Below are 20,081 nucleotides of genomic sequence, written 5' to 3' on the forward strand. Positions count from 1 at the left end.
CCTTGATTACAGTTGTCACAGAAACTCTCTACTCTCTTAGGGCAAATAGTACCCTATGAATAGCCAACGAATTCCATGCGAAAATGCATGTAGAGAACGGAGATGAGTTCCTTTGCATTACCTCTAATGATTGCGAACAAAGACGCATCTTAGAGAAGTTTATGTGTCTCTCTAGTGGACTTTATGTCACTATTCGAGCTATTAAATCCAATAAAGTTATGAGAGAAGATCTCTTGGATTTAGACACATATTGGCTTTGTCACGACAGGATAGATCATCCTAGTCATGATATGATGATCCGTCTACAAAAGACTTCACATGGACATCATTTCTTTCGAGCGAAACGAAGCATGAATCACAAGTTGATTTCTAGACTAAGTGTGACCGACGCTGCTACCTAGGGCACCGCCTCCGTCCACCACCAGCCTAGGGCTGGCGTAGTCCCTATCCATGACTCCATGGATGGCGTCCATCATGGTGATGGCGCCCTAGGTGATGCTGCAATCACCAACTTGCTTCAAAATAGCGTTTCAGACACTCATGCCTAACCAAAATTCTCATTGGTTGCTTCTAAAGCCTCTCGCTCGTTTTACTAAAGCCTGTTCCTTAGGGAAATTAGGACTGAGACCGTCCTATGCAAAGGATATGACATTACTCATTCTGTTCTTACAAAGAATCCGTAGGGATTTTGTGGATTGATTCAACCAACTTGCGGACGTTTAAATATCTCATGATGTTGGTTGACACGCAAACACACTGGTCACGTGTTGTGCCATTGTCCACTTGTAATGCTGCTTATGCTACACTCCTAGCACATATCATACAACAACGGGCTCACTCCCCGAATCATCCTATTTAGTCAATTGGATTTGGCTATGCTAGAGAGTTTACATCGAAAGCCTTTCGATGGATATTGCAATGGGCTTGATGTTGGACATCACATTCCCATGTACACACCCAAATGGTCTCACGGAAACGACTACGATGGTAGTCCGGACATTGGTAATGCGCACCAACCTCCTTATATCCGCTTGGGGTGATGCAATATCACATGCAGCTATGCTAATTCGTCCACGACCTACCGCCACTCAATGTACCTATGCGTTACAGCTAGTGACTGGGTACACGTATTTTGTACTTACGCACATTTGAGTGAGCTATTTATGTGCCCACTGCGCCGCCACAGCGCGCTATGATAGGTCCTTACAGACGAATGGGCAACTACGTTGGATTTGAGACTCCAACAATCGTCCGCTACTTAATGCCCTTGCAAGGCGATCTCTTTACCGCTAAATTTGCGGGTTGTCACTTTGATGAGACAGTCTTCCCATCGTTAGGGGGAGATAAGAACACAGATGTTCAACAGGAACGACAGGAATTGTCGTGGCCTGTCCCCACTATGTCTCATCTCGATCCCTGTTAAAGTGACGAGATCACACAAATATGCTGCAAACAAACCTGCAAGGAAGGACGTCCCTACCAGAGGACGTAGCGCCACCGCACACGGAGGTGGGTATGGCGCCAACGCCAAAGAGAGTGGCACTCTGGCGTTACAGGCCATGGCCCCAGCTAGGATGCGTGGGAGGCCCGTGGGTTTGAAGGATACTTTGGCACATTCCAATCCTTTGATCATCAAGACTCAAAATCCGCCTCATGAGAATCTTCCGGGTTATGGTTATCGTTGGGGGACGCCTTAACGTCATAACCTATTCCTGAGAATAAAGAGCTCTATGAAACTCACACTAGTGTACATGAGACGTGGGATAGAAACTCCATCATAATGATGATGTAGTTGCGCATGCGCATGAGTTTGTTGAGTCCGATGATATCGAACCACGCTCCGTTGATGAATGAATACCAACGTAGAGAGTTTTTGGCCTAAATGGAAAGATGCGATCCAGGTTAAGATGGATTCTCTAACGAAGATGAAGGTTTTCGAGCTAGAGATGCCAACATCTCCTAATATAAAACCTGTTAACTAATGGGTCTTCGTTAGAAAGCGTAGTGAGAAAAAGAGATGGTAATCTCGCCTTATGGCGCAAGGCTTCTCACAAAACTCCCTGGAATCGACTACGATGAGACATATTCTCTCGTAATGGATGTCATTGCACTCCACTACCCTGTCAGTTTGGTAGTTTCCGAATAACTGAACATGCACCTTACAAATATGGTCACTACGTATCTCTATAGGGATCTAGATACGAAATATACATGAAGGTTCATGGCGAACTTCATTTACCCAAGTCAAGTGGCTCTAGACTATGGAGCGCGTTTACAAAGAGGTTGAAACGCTCACTAAAGTGACTACTTGATTGGAAAGGGATATGCCCACGCGTTTCTATGACAAGTTTCGGATTCTATTGCGGTTCATGTTGGACATGATCTTTATTAGAAGCCCTTAAAGTGTTAAGGGAAACCGCTGAACACTTAAAATCCGAGTTTGAGATGAAGGATTTTGGGAGAACACGATTATGTCTCTGTTTGGAACTTGAGCATCGTGTCGATAGATGCTTAGGCATTTTGACAAGGTCAAGCCTTCAAGCACCCCCATGATCGTCCGTAGTCTTGATCCTGAAAAGGATCCTCTTCGTCGAAAGGATGATGACGAAGATGTGCTAGAGGCAGTAGTGCCTTACTTAGTACAATAGGCGCATTATTGTACTTATCCCAATGCACAAGACTGGACATCTCATATGTTGTGAACTTGTTAGCTAGATATAGGTCTGCGCCAACGCGACGCCATTGGATTGGTGTAAAAGATATCTTTCGATACTTGAGATGTATGAATGATATAGGCTTGTTCTATCCCTATAGAGAGATGATGGATTCGGACCCATCACACACCAGAAACGCCGCCAACGCTGGCCTGCGTTCTCTATCCCCATCCCAAAACGACATGTGTTTTGGAAGGTTTTGCTGATGTTGGGTATCTCTCTAACCCACACAATGGTCACTCCCAATCCTGTTAAGTGTTCACCATGGGAAAAGACCGTGACATCTTGGAGGTCGACAGAATAGACCCTAGTCGCTATATCTTCGAACAATGCAGAGATCATCGCTCTTCATGAAGTGGTTCATGAATGAATGTGGATTGGATCCATAGTTACGCATGTTCGAACAATTGTGGTCTGAAGTCTACCACAGATGAGCCTACGAGTATTTAGGATAATGCTACTTGTTTTGAACGAATGAGGCAAGGCTACATCAAAAGCGATAACACCAAGCATAATCAGCAACAACAGACACTCCTCTAGATCAAAGTGAACTAGATTTAATCTGAGGACAGTGAGGCAGACTTGTTTACTAAGTCATTGCCCAAATCCACGTTCGAGAAACATGTGGCAAGAATTGGCTTGCAGAAATTATCTGAACTCCCATGATCGTAGTCATCAGGGGGGAGGCGCAGACATCAGGGGGAGATGTCTACATGTTCACCTCAAAACGTGAAGGGTGTGTTGTGCTCGTTTTCCCCTTCGACCGAGGTTATTTTTGTCCCACTGGGTTTTTGTTACTCGGCAAGGTTTTTAATGAGGCAACGAGAGAAGCACCGCGTTTGGGCAACACAAGAGGGAGTGTTCAAGGAAAACCTAATTTGTGTTTAGCCCAAACTCTAGCTTACTTGACCTAGTGGTAATAGGATCTAATTAGAAGGATCTAGAATCCTATTCAATGTAGAATTACTTTCCTTGTATGATTGAGATTCTATGCATTGTAATCCTCTATATAAAGAGGCCCCTATTATCAATGAGAATACACAGCAAATTCCTCTCAAATTCAGTTTCTCTAAAACATTTATGTTATTATTATTATTTTTTAGAATAATCCCTTTTATGTTACTTTTTTTTCTTGAGAATAATCCGTTTATGTTACTTTTTTTGTGTGGATTCCATTTATGTTATTTATTTTTTTCCTAAAAATATTCCGTTTATGTTACTTTTTTTCTTCTTCTGAGAATAATCCGTTTATGTTACTTTTTTTTTTCCTTGAGAATAATCCCTTTATGTTACTTTACAAAACCTCACTCTCCTACTACTCTTATCTTATCTCCTAATCCTGCTACTACACTCATACTGGTCCAATTCTGCTACTGCACTTGTACTAGTTTTTTGCTACTGCACTCGTCATCGCCTAATCCTGCTACTGTACTCGTCATCGCCTAATCCTGCTACGGCACTCGCTGCACTCATACTCGTCCAGTTCTACTACTCGTGTTCTGCTACTGCACTCGTCATCATCCAATCCTGCACTGCACTCGTTGTACTCATATTCGTTCAGTTCTGCTACTGTACTTGTACTCGTGTTTTGCTACTGCACTCATCATCGCCTAATCCTGCTACTGTACTTGTCCAATCCAGCTACTGCACTCATACTTGTCCAGTTCTGCTACTTCACTTGTACTCATGTTTTGCTATTACACTCGTCATCGCCTAATCCTGCTACTGCACTCACTGCAGTCATATTTGTCTAGTTCTGCTACTGCTCTCATACTCATGTTCTGCTACTGCCCTCGTACTCGTGTTTTGTCTTGCATCTACAATGTACATATTAAAACAATTTCAATAAATACACTGACAATCATAAAAAATAAAAATAAAAATAAAAATACACCGATAGAAATTAATGCAGCATATTGGTGTGGTTATGCATCATACTTTTCACGAAATGCAATGACAGACACATTGGCATTGAAGGGTCAAGTTTTTGAATATTCAACAGCTGATTTCCCTGAAGCACTCTATGTGTATAGCTTCTCATCAACTAAAAGATCAATAATCTGTTACTAAAGACAATAATGCAACCCCATAAACCAAAATACTCCTTGCATGAAATCAATGCAACGAAAACAACATTCCTTCATTCTATCTCTAAAGAAATTGATTTGCATCAGTCAAAGACACTAACAACCCAATAATCATATAACTGCAACTACTTCACCAAAGCATCATCCAATCGAAATCACCAAAGCTATAAAGATACACAAACAACATTTCAACCAAAAGAATCTATCTTTCCCTTAATTCTACAGTTCCTTAGTCACCAGATGCAAAATGCAAGCACATTCAAATACACCTCCTTATCAAAATTAACATCCGACATAGCCAAGCCCATAGCACAAAACACTAACAAACCTCTCAAAAAGCAATAATCAAAATAAAAAACCAGGACAAGAAGCACTAAGCAAGTAAACGACGGGGCAATGCAGGTGAAATCGAAAGAGAGAGAGGACTGACCGCTCGCCCGTCGTCTAATTCAATATATTCTTACTCCCCAAATAGATATTATAGCAAGTCCTCACTATCTGAAGCAAGCAATCGCCGTGAAGCCGTAGCGAAATCGATGGCACTGCTGACAGCAACGTCTTCAGCACCAACAGCTCCATCTGATCGTCCTCCAAATCGTGGCATTTACAAACGGACTTGATTAATTTCGTTAGCAACTTTGCTTCGCCGCGCAAGTAGCCATGCACGATTAGCTTTTGGATGCAATCGACTGCGGGATCAGTGATCTTCACCACTCCCAATACGGCGGCGCTGATGATAGGGCTGAGAATCGACTTGGCGTCGGCGAGGGAGTATTGATCGGAGCCTTCGTCGTGGAGCGGGCCGGGCTCGGAGACGCGTCGGGTTCGGAATGATTTGAGGCGTTATGGAGCTGGTCGTGCTACTGCTTTGTAGAACTGCAAATTGGGTTTTGGGATTTCAGTTTTTGCGTTTTGGGATTATGTCAATGGCATGCGCCTAAATTGTGATAAAAACTGTGCATTTTAGTCATTTTTCATCAAAATAGGAAGCCAGGCTTGCTTTATTTGGTTTTGGGTTTGGGCTTGTGTCCTTATTTGTATAAAACTATTTGAATGTGAGTTTTTTGTATTTATATTTTTGGTCAGGTGCTACTGTGTAATTTTCTATTTTTCTTTTTTTTGGTCCAGTAGCTGGAAAGAGTATACAGTACAAGAACTTTGACGAATAACGCAAGCTTTACATGTGACAAGTGACCTATTATTTAACACCATTGTACAAAGAATAACAAATTGGATGTTAGCGCCTAGTGTTCAAAACAGACTATCTACGGTTTTGATCACCCCAGGTCTTACTCTCAAAAAATTCATTCAGCATGGACTCAATAGCCTCCGGACTGAACTTGATATACTTCCCCGGGTTTTTCCCATTGTCAATCATCGGTCTGCCACACACACCACATCCAGATTAGTGCCAGAAAAAAAAAATTACAAACTATTTCTTTCTTTTTACTCAAAGAATAAAATTGAGATATAAGAAACATGCCCGAAACGTTTGATGAATGATCTGTAAGCAGGCAAAAGAACTTCAGCTACAGCCAGCCTTAAAGACTCTCGCAATTCGCTGTCAGGAATTGTCCACTGTGATTGCCTTTGATGAAGCTCCTCAAATTGGATGTTAAAGGTCTTGAATCGCTCTTTCACCGTTGCTCTTGAAAGTGTACTCTCAGCTGCAGCACCACCTGATGAATTTGTGCCCTGGACAGTAAGACACTGCAGAATCTGCACATTGGAGACAAAAAAGAGAAAAAAAATGTATCAGAGAATCTGTGAATGAATGATTTCACTAAAATTCCCAGCAGGGAATATAACTGCCCATGTACAATAACTTTGGATAGAAATCATAAACCAGGACTGAGCACATTTACTCTATTACCAGTAGTAGGGAGAAGAGAATTCAGTTGACAGGAGCTTATAAAAGTATAGGACAGAAGAAAAAGTTTGATTAAAGAAATAACACCTTTGCCCAAGAAACCCTCTTATACTGATTTGCATGCTGCTGCACAATCCTTCGGTGTATCTGCACCCAGTCATCCCCAACAAGTCCTTTGCTTCTGACCTGTTGTATTTAATTATTTCAAATGGCATACTAGCATGCAAACAGGATCATCATCTTTCGGAAAGCAAGATAATTAAGAAACAAACCTCCGTACAGATCTCACTATGTAGTGAATGTTGTTCATGAGAAATAATTGAGTCAAAGCAGGATCCTTATACTGCTTAGATTTTCCATCCAGGTTATTTTGAAGAGCCGTCATAATCCTTGTAGTTACAGTTGTTAATTGGGCATCAGCTTCAGCCTCATCAAACTCTTGAAAAAGTTGCTTCAGTGTAGACTGATAACTGTGAACAATGAAAATTTGTCAGATGTACGATTACGCCAGTAAATGTCAACAAAGCCCACACATTTGAAACTGGAGGAGGTAATAATTCAGCCAACATATGTTTTAGTTAATATAAATGAATGCAATCATGAACATGGAAGTTAAATGCTACCAGATAAACAGTCACCATGAAGACAATTGGACATACAATCCAAGTAATTCATCGAAAGTAACTGAAAGTTATACACAGTTTCAAGCTTATGAAACAGGGAATCCTATGGCAGAAAGAATGCACAGGAATGACTACTTACTCAAAGAGGAACTTCACATAGTTTATCACATAGCTTGTTAATGGATGGACAGTTCCATCAAGAACAGCAGTTTTTGTGGCATCTTTTTCAACCGCTTCTTCAAAATCACCAAAGGTTTCCTGCGCTGTCTGAGCTAGGCGCTTTGTCAAACTCACTGCAGCATCCCGCATTTCAATGGAAGGTTTACTTCCAAAAAGAAGTTCAATCTGAAAAATTATATCTATGAATTTTTTTATTAAACCATCAATTATTTTCTGTTCTACTAGTACTAAACCAACATTAAACCATCAATTATTTTCTGTTCTACTAGTACTAAACCCTAAACTATGACACCATTACTCCTTACAGCCAAACTTATATCTTGTTCTTAGTTCCCTTGAGAGATATATCTACATTTCTCCTTGCCACTATTACACTTGACACCGTGTTTTTAGTTTTCTACATTCTGGCCTTGGTTTACCCGAGTGACCATCTTATCTACGTATGCTAAACCGAAACCCCTTTTTTCATTAAACTTTTGGAAACTACAAATAACCCACTGAAATGAGGCCAAAAGAAAGAAACAAAACATAATGAGTCGAAATGGTCAGAGAGTATAATAATTGCTCCCCCTATTTTCTCCACAATCACTTCCCCTTCTCCTCCCTTCTAACTGCTTCATTTTATTTTTTATTTTCTAATTTTCATATTTTTTTTTTCAAAAATTTAATGGATACATATACATTCCTTGATGATTTCAAGGTATTCTTGAAGGTTGGGAAGAAGAATAATCATGCATTTGGTAAAATTGAATATTCTGCCCAGAATTATACATAAATGTGAGCAACTTCAGATCATCTCTCCAAGTTCAGAAAGTGCTTTCACCAGAAAGAGCTGCTGGATCAAGCTAGCAACAGGAGTTACATATCTTCAGAAACTCAAAAACATAATTGCCTTTGCGAGTGTGTGTATGTGTGTGTGCGTGCATGCATGCTTGTGTGCGTGTGTCCTCAGAAACTCAAAAACATAATTGCCTGTATTTCCATATCCAACATGATTCACATCTCTATAAATTATCTCACAGGATATATTTCAAGCAACCCGGCCTAACAAATTTAGTTAAACAAATAGAGTGTTCCAAACAAATTTGTAAATCCTGCATGGTCTAGTTCTTAACGAAAAAGTTGCATACCTCTGACTGAAGTTCTCGCATTATCTCATACATGTCTAAAAGAACAAATAGTTTTTCAGGTGACCTCTTGCTTCTGGCAATAGCCTCCCCGAAACTAAGAAGCACAGAAACACTGTTTGCAGCGACTTCAGCAAAACATGGTTCCCTGAGTGACTCAGCACCTTCAAATATTTGATCACATATTTTCTTTTCCCCAGAAAACAGCAGTTTCACCTGTTCAAAGCAGTAGCATTAATTAAAAACTACAACATAAATAAACCCAAAGAAACATAATTACAACCAATTGAGCTAAAAAAGTCACAGTACTTACCGCTATCCGCATATAATGTATCCAATTCCCAATCTTAGCCTCTAAAACCTCCCACTGCATTTTCTGGACATCATCTTTACTAAGTCTTTCCACACCTAGTTTCCTCAAACTTTGCTCCAAAGCTGAAGCACGAGTGTCCCTAATAGATGTATGAAAACGACGAATGATATATGAAAGAAAAGATCACAAAGATCTAATTTGCTATGCTGCAACATAAGTTAACCCAACAAAACAAAAGGAACAGAAATTACCTGTAGATCTTAAATAGCTGTTGTTGATGGCCAGCTAGAGCCATTTGTTGGGCTAAATCATGCAGCAATGGCAGAACCCTTGGGGGAATAAGAGTTAGTGGTGTGTAAATAACAGGTTGTAACCTTCTCTGCTGTTGCTCAGACTTTCCATTACCATTCTGCCCAGATGGATCTGCTGATGGTCTCAGAGAGTCAGGAAGACAGTCAAACAGACGATCAGGCTCCACCGGCTTGCTGAAATACAAAAGAGATAAATTTACTTGAGGAGCTAAAATGTCAGAGTTATCTGTTATTGAACCTGATACCATATCTTAGGATTTACATAGTATGAAGACTAATATGCATGGGTATAACAAGAAAAATCATGGAGGTTTGTAATGAGGTGGAGCAAAATGACTGTGAGCCTGAATGTGGAAAAAAAAAATGTATATATTTTTTAAATTTTCTGAATTTCAAGGATCATTAGTACCAACAAGAAAAGATGATTAAAAAAATTACGATAAAAAAAATTGTCAACCAACAGATGGTAAAAGAATGTTACATACCATACTTATTTTCTTTGGCTTGATAATGATGTAGTGCCCAATAATTCAAGTTACTAGTACAAAATGTTCAACATTGAAGTTTTTAATATTAGATTACTGTCAAATTATGTTTCTGTGCAAGAACCAAAGTCACAGATCAAACACCGCAGACAGCCTTCCTCTCTAAAAGGGAAGAGCACGAATATAACTCGCTACCATCGAAATAAACACTGGAACTTGAGAAACACTGCTGCTTGCAAGTGAGGTGTATCAATGCAAGAGGGAGTTGAATGTGGCACAAAACGAACCTGTAATTTGCAAGCAACTGTCTAAACTCATCTTCAAGCTTTGAGATTGCCTTATTAAGCAAGTTATTGGCATGATTAATGACCCCTTCACTACTCTTGAGAGCCTTATTGATCTTGAAAAAGTTGATGGTGCTTCTCAACTGATCAATTGCTTCCAAATAACTTTCCAGGTCCTCATGTGGCCCTCTCAATATTTTAGCCTCTGCCTAAACCAATAACACATTTACCAATCACATTCTTCACATGCCAAACAAAACAGAGCCCTGAATGTTATGCAGAGAAAAACAGAGGTAGCTAACCTTGCGTGTATGGTCAAATTGCTCCAGTATAACCTCTGCTCGCTTCAATGTCTTGTCAATGTTCTCATGCGCCCTCCGAAGCGAATGCGTTCTTATCTACCATGCACAGAATTGAATCAGAACCCTAAATTTTCCCGAATTCAAATCAACAATGCACGTAGATTTGAGGATTGAACGCAAACTTGAAACAGGGCATTGTTGTAAAGCAAAGGAACAGAGTAAGAAAGAGAGGTGACCTGGGTGGGACGCATGGCGGTTTCGAGGGCGGAGAGGCGGTGGTCGAAGGAGCCGAGAATGGAGACCATGCTGTCGGTGACGGTCTGGCTCTTCTGGAGAGACTCTCGTATGAGCTCTGCTCTGGCTGCCACGGCCTCCATTGCTTGAGGAACCCCCATGATTTTCTATATAAATTCTTTGACCTGAGAGAAAATGCGGAATGCTGTATCAAAGAGGGGAGATTGATCTCTGGTGGTGGTGGTGGTGAACAAATTTCTTCCGCAACTCATTCATTCTCGTCCCTCGTCGAAAATAAAGAAGGTGACGGTGGAGGAATAGTGGAACCCAATCCCATTCTAACTTTAGTCCCACACAACATTGGTGGTCTAATACTCTAATCATATAAAAATAAAAATAAAAATATGTATAATCAAAAGTATAAGAAACTTAAATTGATTCAATTGGTATGAGCGTACTTGTAGAGACAAGTACATGTCTCACGTCACATCAATCTTTCGGGATTGAGATTGTAGGTCAGTTCTGGCATGGAAGTGCAAAATAGCCTTCTTCTCTTCAAACTTTTTGTAACAAAAAAATAGTATAAGAAACTTGGTAATTTTCTTAGAAAAAAGTATAAGAAACTTGGTAATTTTCTTAGAAAGTACAAAGTACAATTGCGTTTTATATGAAAAGTTTTTTTTTTTATGAAGTTTTATATGAAAAGTTACTAACAAAGGTTTTTTTTATCTTTTCTTTCTCCTTTTATAGCAAAAGAGTTCATATATTTGTTACACATAAATGAGTCACTTCAAGGTTGGGATGAGATTGAGGCAGTCAGATTGTGCTATGCTTGTAAATGCCCTTGATGGGGAGGAGGAGGACTTGTCAGAGATAGGCCGGATTGTAGAGGATTGTAAAAGATACGCTAGTTCTTTTAAGGGATAATGACCACTTATCCATAGAATACCAAATACAACCTCATACACTCCACCAACTTATTTTTCACCCCACTCACACAAAAGTTTTCTCTTTTTTCTCCTAACTATTCTTTTCACTTAATGTTTATCCCATTAATACCCCTCTCTCTTGCTTTTACTATTATTTTGTTTCCTTTTATTTTCTTTTAATGAAACGTGGTGGGCCCATATTGAAGTTATTTGTCTAGATATAATTGCAGCAAATTGCATCCTCTACTCGACGGTAAACAGTTAAACTTTACTATTCATAATTTCGATCGTAGACAGACTTGAATTAATTGCTATTTGTAAAAACACTAGCAAAGAATTGAAGAAAGAAAGAGAAAAATTGAAGAAACTGAAAGACTATAGAGAAAGTCTTAACAGAGAAACTCCCAACTACTGGGATATTATTTATAGACTCCAAGCTAGGATCTATAAATTAGAAGAAGATATTGACAATCTTATATATATACTTGAAGAGGAACAAAAACCTCTTGATTACCTGAGCATTGGTTAGATCAGCAAATCACTGGTATCAAAGCTTGTAAAATTGCTCAAAGGGGAATCCCTCCTAAATGGGGACAATGTCAGAATTGCTATTAGAGAAAATAAATTCTCTATTAAATTCCTCTGATGAGAAATATCAGAGACTGTTACTAGAATTATCTAGATGTCAAACTCATCTAGAAAAATTACCTGCTATAATCCACCAATTGGAAAGATTGGAAAACAAACTGGATTATATCAAGGAACTTCCAAAAACGGAAGAAGAAAAGCTGACAGTCGTCAGTAGAAAAATCAATGAACAGCAAAAAACGCTGGATTCTATGAAAAATATACTGAAGGACAAGAAAGTGCCTACAGTAAAAACAAAGAAAGCTAATGGATTTAAACCACAGACACAAATCATGTTCCAAATATGATTTTTCTGGAACCATCTACTAGTCAGACTAGTATCTGGTATGAAAACCCGGAAAAAAGAAATATCAAGATGATAAACATCTTTGGAAAAAAGAAAGGAGTACAGCTCCTAAATGCTGAAGAATTTGAATTCAACGAAATCGAACAGGAGGTAAAAAACTCCTCAATTCCAAAATTAGATTTTAAACAAATCTACAAGAGGGGAAAGTTTGATCTAATGGATAGCCATTATTTTAAACTACTGGAAATCACAACCCCCGCTACTGCAGGAGGAGAGACTGATCTTCTACTGATCACTCCTTCAGAAGTTGCCAGAGCCCAAGCAAAAAAATATCAATTTATGCATATTGGAGCAGTCCAAGTAGGCATAAATCTGCTTGCTCGAGAAGGCATAAATTGTTCAGTTCTATGTGTCTTACAAGACAATAGACTAACAGATTTTCAAGCTAGTCTGTTGGAAACTCTTGAAGCATCTCTATGCGATCAAGTAGCATATTTCAACTGCTTCCCAAATTTCACAACCAGCTTGATGGATGCAGCTCACTGTCTACGACTGAGAGTCAAGACAGATGGCATATCAATGAAAGAAGATATGCAAGAACTCGCAATAGTATACAGAATATACTATAAATTGATGAGCACTACGGTAGCCCCCAAGACCAGAATAACAAATATTCCGGGTCTTACTACTAGTTTCCTCACCAATCAGAAAAACCATTCACAACATATACATAAAGTTACTTGGAATGAAGTGACTTTTCCTCTTGAATGGAAATTATCAGGTCCAAAAAAGCTACCGGAAAGAGTGAAAGCAAAAATCTATGAAAGTAGAAAGACTGGAGAAATCAGTCTCAATTTTGACAATCACAGAAAAAGTGATGTCTGTCCTGAAAACCTCAGGATAAACAAAAATCTTCTCAGAAGAAGCTATAGCACTAGAGAAGCTAGTGTTAGTGGTACAAAACCCACTGTTGAAGAACCAATATCTGAGGAAGAATTAGAAGCTGATCTAAACAGACCAGTCAATATGTTCAGAGCAGAAAGGCTCTATGAAGAAGTAGAATCTTGCGAAAATCCTGATCGATTAGAAAAACTAATGGAAGAAATGAAAATTTTCAAAATCAGAAAGACGAGAAAAGTCTTTCCGTATCAAGATATTGAAATGGAAGAAGGAGAAAGCTCCAGAACTTTCATTAGCAGAGAAAAAGGGAAACTAAAACTCCCAGTTCAGAAAGCCCCCACGGGTAAAAAAGGGGAAAGAAATTCCCAAAGATTTGTCCCAGAGGACAATATGCCCAAAGTTCCAATCACGAACTATGGCATCTGGTTAACTCTAGACAAGAGTCTAGACAAAAGAAAAACCATTGACCAATGGGTAGATAGCCTGATGATGGCTTCTGCACTTACCCTTGGAAAGTTTGAAGCACCAGATTTGCAGGTGTACTATGAAACTACTCTTACTGGAGTAGCAAAAAAATATTACCTGTCTTTCAAAGAAACTGCCAGAGGAAGAGACTGGCTAGAAGAGATAAAAATTTCAAAATCTCCGTATGATTTTGCAGTACCCCTGTATGATCAGTTCTGTGGAGATCTCTCAAATCTGAGTGAGAATGCTAAAGAAACGGCCAAATCAAATATCTATGCTCTCAAAATCTGTGACATGAGATATTTTGAAGAATACTTGAATGAATTTCAAGAATATTACTATACAATTGGTGAACTAGAGAATACTGATCTAGTTAATCTATTGCACAGAAAACTCCCTGAACCATGGAGAACAGTTGTGAGAGAAAGCATAGCTTAAAAACCAATTGAAAGATTTTCAGTTGGAGGAATTGCCGACAGAATCCGGCAATTACTAAAAGAGCAATGCAAAGCCAATCTTAGAGCTAAGATGGCCAAGAAACAACTCAAAGGAGTTGAAAATTTCTGTAATGGAATACTGGATATGCCAACCAACTGGGGATGTCATGAATCCAAATTCCACAGGAAAAAGAAAGAAAAATATTACTCTAAAAAATTCAAAAAGAGTAATCAGAAAAAGGATTGGAAATTCAAGAAAAGTTCCAATTACAAGAAACAGCAGGATGAAGATCCTAAAAAGAAATTCTTCAAGAAAAGGAAGAATACTCATCAGCATAAACAACCAAGCAAGAAAGCTTGCAGATGTTGGTTATGTAAATCCAAAGGGCACTATGCCAATGAATGCCCGGAAAAGGGTAAAAGATTTACTAAAGCTCTCTTTGAAGAATATGAGCAGATAGTAGAAATAGCAAACATGAAAGGCTACGAAATAGCCTATTCTGATGATGAAGAAGACAACAGGTCAGTTTACTCTGCCTGGTCTGAAGAAGAAGAAGATTCATCTGAAAATGAGTCAGATTCTGAAGTAGAGTACTTCGAATCAAGACAGATGAATATTCTAAGAATCAAAAACTGGGAAGAAAGCAAGACAGAATCTTTAATGTCTTCTTATCAGGTGAACCCTAGTACATTCATTTGTGACTACTGTCTATGTCATGAAAAGAATGGTCTCCCTATGTTTTGTGAAGAGTCAAAAAAGACTTATCACAAAGAATGCTTCATAGCTGAAGCAAGAAGAAAAACCAAGAATGGCACTATCAGCCAATTGGTTGAACAAGAATATGAAGAATATTTCGCTGAGCAAAAGGCGAAAGAAGTTGAAACTCTATTCCAAGAAATTATGGAACCATCTTCCTCAAAAATAAAGGAAGAAATCATCGGTGAAGAAAAAATCGATGAAGACATTGAACTGGTTGAAACACCAGAAATTGTTCCAGAAGAATGTAAACCATTCATCCCAAAGGAACAAGCTCAAGAAAATGAGCTTTACCAATCGAAAGTCGTCTCTACTATTAGATACAGCAACTACATAGAGATTGGACTAAAATTCCCTGATCACAAAAAAATCATCTACATGCCTTTGTAGATAATGGATCAGGATTTACTGTTGCAAAGAGATTTGCAATTCCAGAAGAACTCTGGAAAGAAGAAAAGAAAAGAACGGCTACTGGTGTTACATTTGATGGAAGCCATCTCACCATGAATAAAGTAGCAAAAAATGTTCATATCACCATTGGTGGAGGAACATTTATCATCCATAATGTTTGGCAATCTGAAGGCCAAGGATCAGATTTCTTGTTGGGAAATGATTTTATTCTCCAATAGAGATTCATTCAAGATGAAGAAGCGATAGGCTTCAGAAAAGGAGAACGGGTATTCTGGGCAGACCAACTTACACAAGCAAAAAGTGTAGTAGGTCCTGGTTTTACTACTCAGTATCAGAGATCGCACCAGAATAGTGGTGATCTTACCCCCTACAAACCCAAATTTGAACCCATACTCCAAATCAAGCAACAAGAAGAATTACTTGTTGAAGAATCTTCTGAAGAAGAAGAAGAAGAAGAAGAAACTAGTTTCATCCATGAGCATAAACTCAAGCACTTTCAGAATAAGCTTGAGTCTCAGAAAATTCCCACTCTTGAGAAAATCAAGAAACTACTCGAACAGAATATCGATGTAGACCCTCAGAAGTTTTGGGAAAAAGACCCAGTGGTCTGTGAATTGAGATTACATGATATGAATGCCATCTGTCATGTCAAAGCCATTCCTCAGTACAAAGAGGAAGATCAAAAAGAATTCAGAAAAGATATTGAAGATCTCCTGAACAAGAGATTAATTCAACCTTCCACTAGCCCTCATCATGCTCCAGCATTCTACGTGAGAAATCATGCAAAAAATCTCAGAGGAAAAGCTAGAATGGTGATTGACTACAGAGATGTCAACAAGAAGACTGTCAAAGACGGTTATCAAATTGCTCAAGTAAGAGTACTAATCAACCAGCTCAGAGGAGCTAAAGTCTTTTCAAAATTCGATGCAAAGTCGGGTTTTTGGCAAGTCAAGATGCATCTTGCATTTGGAACACCACAAGGTCATTACGAATGGTTGGTAATGCCTTTTGGTCTAAAGCAAGCTCCCTCAATCTTCCAAAGAAAAATGGACAACATCTTCAAACATGTTGCGGAGTTCTGCGTCGTCTATATAGATGACATTCTGGTCTTCTCCAAAAACAGAGAAGAACACATGAAACACCTCCATGAGGTTGTAAAGCTGATAGTTCAGCATTGAATTATCCTAGGAGAAAAGAAAATCTTCTTTATCCTTGATGAAGTTGATTTCCTAGGAATAACTATCAAGAATGGAGTGATGAAACTCCAACCACATATTCTTGAGAAGATCTGGAAATTCCCAGATAGAATTCCTGATGCTAAGAGTCTAGAGAGATTCCTTGGTGTCATAAATTATGGGAGAGATTTCATTCCCAAAATCTCAGGGTTAACAGCAATGTTATCTCCTAAAACAAGTTCCAAAAGAAAATGGAACTTCACATAAGATGATGAAAAAATTGTGAAGCAGATAAAAAATCTCTGCAAGAACCTCCCTCCTCTGCAGCAACTAGAGGAAAATGATGAAATTATCCTCCAAACAATGCGAGTGATAATTATTGGTTCGGTGTTGTTCTGGCAAAAACGCCTGGAACTAACATTGAAAAGATCTGTAGATTTTGTAGCGGCAAGTTCAGCCCTGCAGAACTGAATTATCCCACAGGGGAAAAAGAAATTTTGGCTGTCAAGAAAACAATTTTAAATTCTCCAGCTTTTCTTGGAAAACCCTTTACTGTCCGCACCGATTGTGCTAGAGTAAAGAATTTCAAAAATTTTAAACTTGATAAAGCTGCTGATAGAGGAAGATTAGCTAACTGGCAATTGTTTCTTAACAAATATGATTATATTGTTGAATTAATTACAGGAAACAAAAATTATCTTCCAGACGCCTTAACCAGAGAACTAGCAATGTTCAGCCAAAGAGATGACGACGAAGGTCGTAATCCCAGAAGCAGAAGAACTGGGAAAGAACATGAGACTAATGAGGAGCCTAAAGAAAAAATCCTCAAAAGATTCCTGCTAAGACCGAAAGGCTTAGCCGCAACTGATTAATCCTAGGGTAAAGGATTGGCTAGCCCGTCTCAAACGACAGACGGTAAAGGCTCATCAAGACCGTTGACGACTGTTGCTTTGCCAAAAAGCAGACCAACTCCAACTGGAGTTATAAATAGTTGGAGTTATAAATGTTTTTAATTATGAATTAAGAACCTTTTATGCTCCTGTGTTCAGAACTGGCAGGAGATTAGCTTATCACCAGAAGGCAATCCTGGATAATCTTTTATTTGCCTTTCAAGAAAGAAGCAATGGTCTGATGTTCCCAGCTCTCTTTGCACTAGCTGAAGAACTCTATGAAAATGCTAGGCCACAGTTTGAAGAACTTCATACACAGCAGAGTGCTGTTAGAAAAGAAAAAATTCACTTCCTCGAAGATCCAGAAAGTGCTAGGGTCCCTATCATGGCACTCAATGAATCAGACTGGCATGAATTCCATAGTCTGATAGGAAGTCATAATTCTGAAGACTGTATTCCTCCAACCCTCTTCATTATTGCTGGACCTTATGTTGGAAGATACTTAGTCAATGTTCAGAGTGAACATCCTCAAGAACACAAGCTTTGGCTTGTTGAAAATGGTTTTGTCCATAATATGTGGACTAAAACAAATGATGATCTTAAAGGTTTGCTGCCTATCATTGTCAACACAGTCAAAAACATTAGAAAAAATGACTGTATGCTTCGTCTGAAATTCAGGTCCACTCCTCCAGAATGGATCCAGAAGGCAAACGCTGAGGTTGAGTATATTTCTCCATATCATTATGTGAGAATAATTCAAAGGAAATATCTGCAACCTGCCTGTGTTGGTTACAACGGCCAGCCGAACTCAAGCATCCCATGGATGAAAGCCATGGCTCTAGAATACATCAAGAAGATCATCTCAGAAGATATCAACAATACCTTCCTGGCAGCAGGAGAAAAAACTATTATCACCGCTTACGATCATCCTGACGTAGTTAGCAGTGACCTGTTCCTATCTCTTACCATAAAAGAGATAGATTCAACACTGGCATGCTTACAGTGGGTGGAAAGACTTGAAAAAGACAACCACTACAAGATGTATGTTGATACAGATGTCGAAGATAATGCAACAACTGCTCGTATGGCCCAAGCAGATAACGACTCGTTTGTCCTTGGTCACAATTCAGAAACAGACGAGAACATATGAAGCAGCAGGTGTAGAAAGCACCGAAAGTGCTTTTGGACTTTTCCAAAAGATGATTTTGCTTTTCAAAAAGATAGGTGAAAAACATTTCACCTAAACGAATCTGCTTTTCCCCGTCCGACCTCCACCAGCAGGAGCACTCAGGAAAGCAGGAAATCACGGAGTCGTCATGTACATTTTGTTGATTTCAATTGTAATTTGGGTTCCGCTCCCTATATAAGGAGCTTTAGCTTCTCTTAGAGAGGAGGTCGAAAATTATTTGAAAATTTCCATATCAGTTCTAAATTCGAAAATTTCTAGATCAGTTCTAGAAGTCAGAAATAAAGAAAGTCATAGTAGCAGTGTGCTCTTCCTTCCTGTCTAGTTTTGAAGAAGTGTGCTTTTATCTCAAGTAAGTACTGTAATCATTCTTATGGATAGCTAAACAGCTTCTTAGCTGTTTACCTGAGAATGAGGCTCTGAATTCTTAGCCTGTAATTATGTTTATATGAATAATTTCAGTATGATTCACCCACTTCATCAAGTTTTAAATATGCAAGTTAGTTTCTGTTATCATAATCATGTTTGGCCAAGTATCTTATACTATCTCTAAGTTCAGATTTCCTGGTTTTTAGAAAAATTTGCCTCAGCTTAGGAAAGAAACAAGCAGCAGTGATTCCGCCTGTTAAAGTAACCGTTAGACAGGAAGCCGTTAGGTGAAAAACTTGGGCATGTTGAAGGCTAGTTTTGTTTTTCTCAGAAGTTGGAACAGGGTTTTCTAAGAAAAAGTGAATTTTGGACCCAAAAGTCAGCATAGGATACACTAGGCACTACTTTAGAAATGACTACCCTTATGAGTCTTTTCCCCTAAAAAGTGTGTAAATTGGCAAAATACAGGGATGATGGATTGATTGGGCAAAATACCATGAATTTATGGGCAAACGGGCACAACCCCTTCTTTTAAGTCCTTTCAATTTCGGCATGTCTTTCGTGAAGCAAATGGGGTGGCCAATAAGTTAGCACACCTTGCTAGTTGGAATAGTATTGATGAATTTTGGGTAGAAGAGACGCCTGTTATTATTCGGGACGTTCTCTATGAGGATATGTGTAATGGTTCTAGGGATTCAGGCAATTTGTCCCCCCCATTGTACTCTTTTCCTATTAATAATATGAACGTGGCACCTAGCTAGATTGGTGCCTCTGCTATTTTTTTAAAAAAATGAGTCACTTCAAGCGATGCATTAGAAGAAAGCATTACTTAGTAAATTCACTTACTTGTCGGTGAACTGTGACATATTGATTCAGCGGTTCAAGTCTCATTGAGCTCAGTCAGGGATGGATTACTCATTTCATTGACAAAAAAGAATATCATATCCAAAAAAAAAAAAAAAGTCATAGATTTGAAACTAGGATCTGCAACGCATCTTGCGACCCTTCTACTATAAAGCCCACAGAGTCAAAGACCATCCACAGAATGACATAGATGCCGCAAAGCCCTCCCAGTTCCACACAAGCTAAACGGTCTAT

General features: G+C 39.0%; 1 protein-coding gene across 2 annotated transcripts; it reads right to left on the reverse strand.

The window, feature by feature from the left end:
- Positions 1-5,899: 5,899 nt before the first annotated feature.
- LOC112195427 (exocyst complex component EXO70A1) lies at positions 5,900-10,883 on the reverse strand. 2 transcript variants are annotated; one of them, XM_024335865.2, is made up of 11 exons: positions 10,533-10,883; positions 10,297-10,392; positions 9,998-10,203; positions 9,166-9,399; positions 8,915-9,053; positions 8,605-8,817; positions 7,434-7,639; positions 6,944-7,141; positions 6,759-6,852; positions 6,285-6,520; positions 5,900-6,183 (listed from the first exon to the last, which is right to left on the reverse strand). In XM_024335865.2, exons 1-11 carry the CDS (start codon positions 10,689-10,691, stop codon positions 6,063-6,065), a joined length of 1,902 nt encoding a protein of 633 aa, XP_024191633.1. In that variant the 5' UTR covers positions 10,692-10,883; the 3' UTR covers positions 5,900-6,062. The 2 variants fall into 2 exon arrangements, with proteins under 2 accessions (XP_024191633.1, XP_040373074.1); XM_040517140.1 differs by lacking the exon at positions 5,900-6,183 and having other exon boundaries at positions 6,303-6,520; positions 6,759-6,857.
- Between the last annotated feature and the right edge of the window lie 9,198 nt (positions 10,884-20,081).

The sequence above is a fragment of the Rosa chinensis genome, chromosome 3, assembly GCF_002994745.2.
Source record: "Rosa chinensis cultivar Old Blush chromosome 3, RchiOBHm-V2, whole genome shotgun sequence".
Classification (NCBI taxonomy): Eukaryota; Viridiplantae; Streptophyta; class Magnoliopsida; order Rosales; family Rosaceae; genus Rosa; species Rosa chinensis.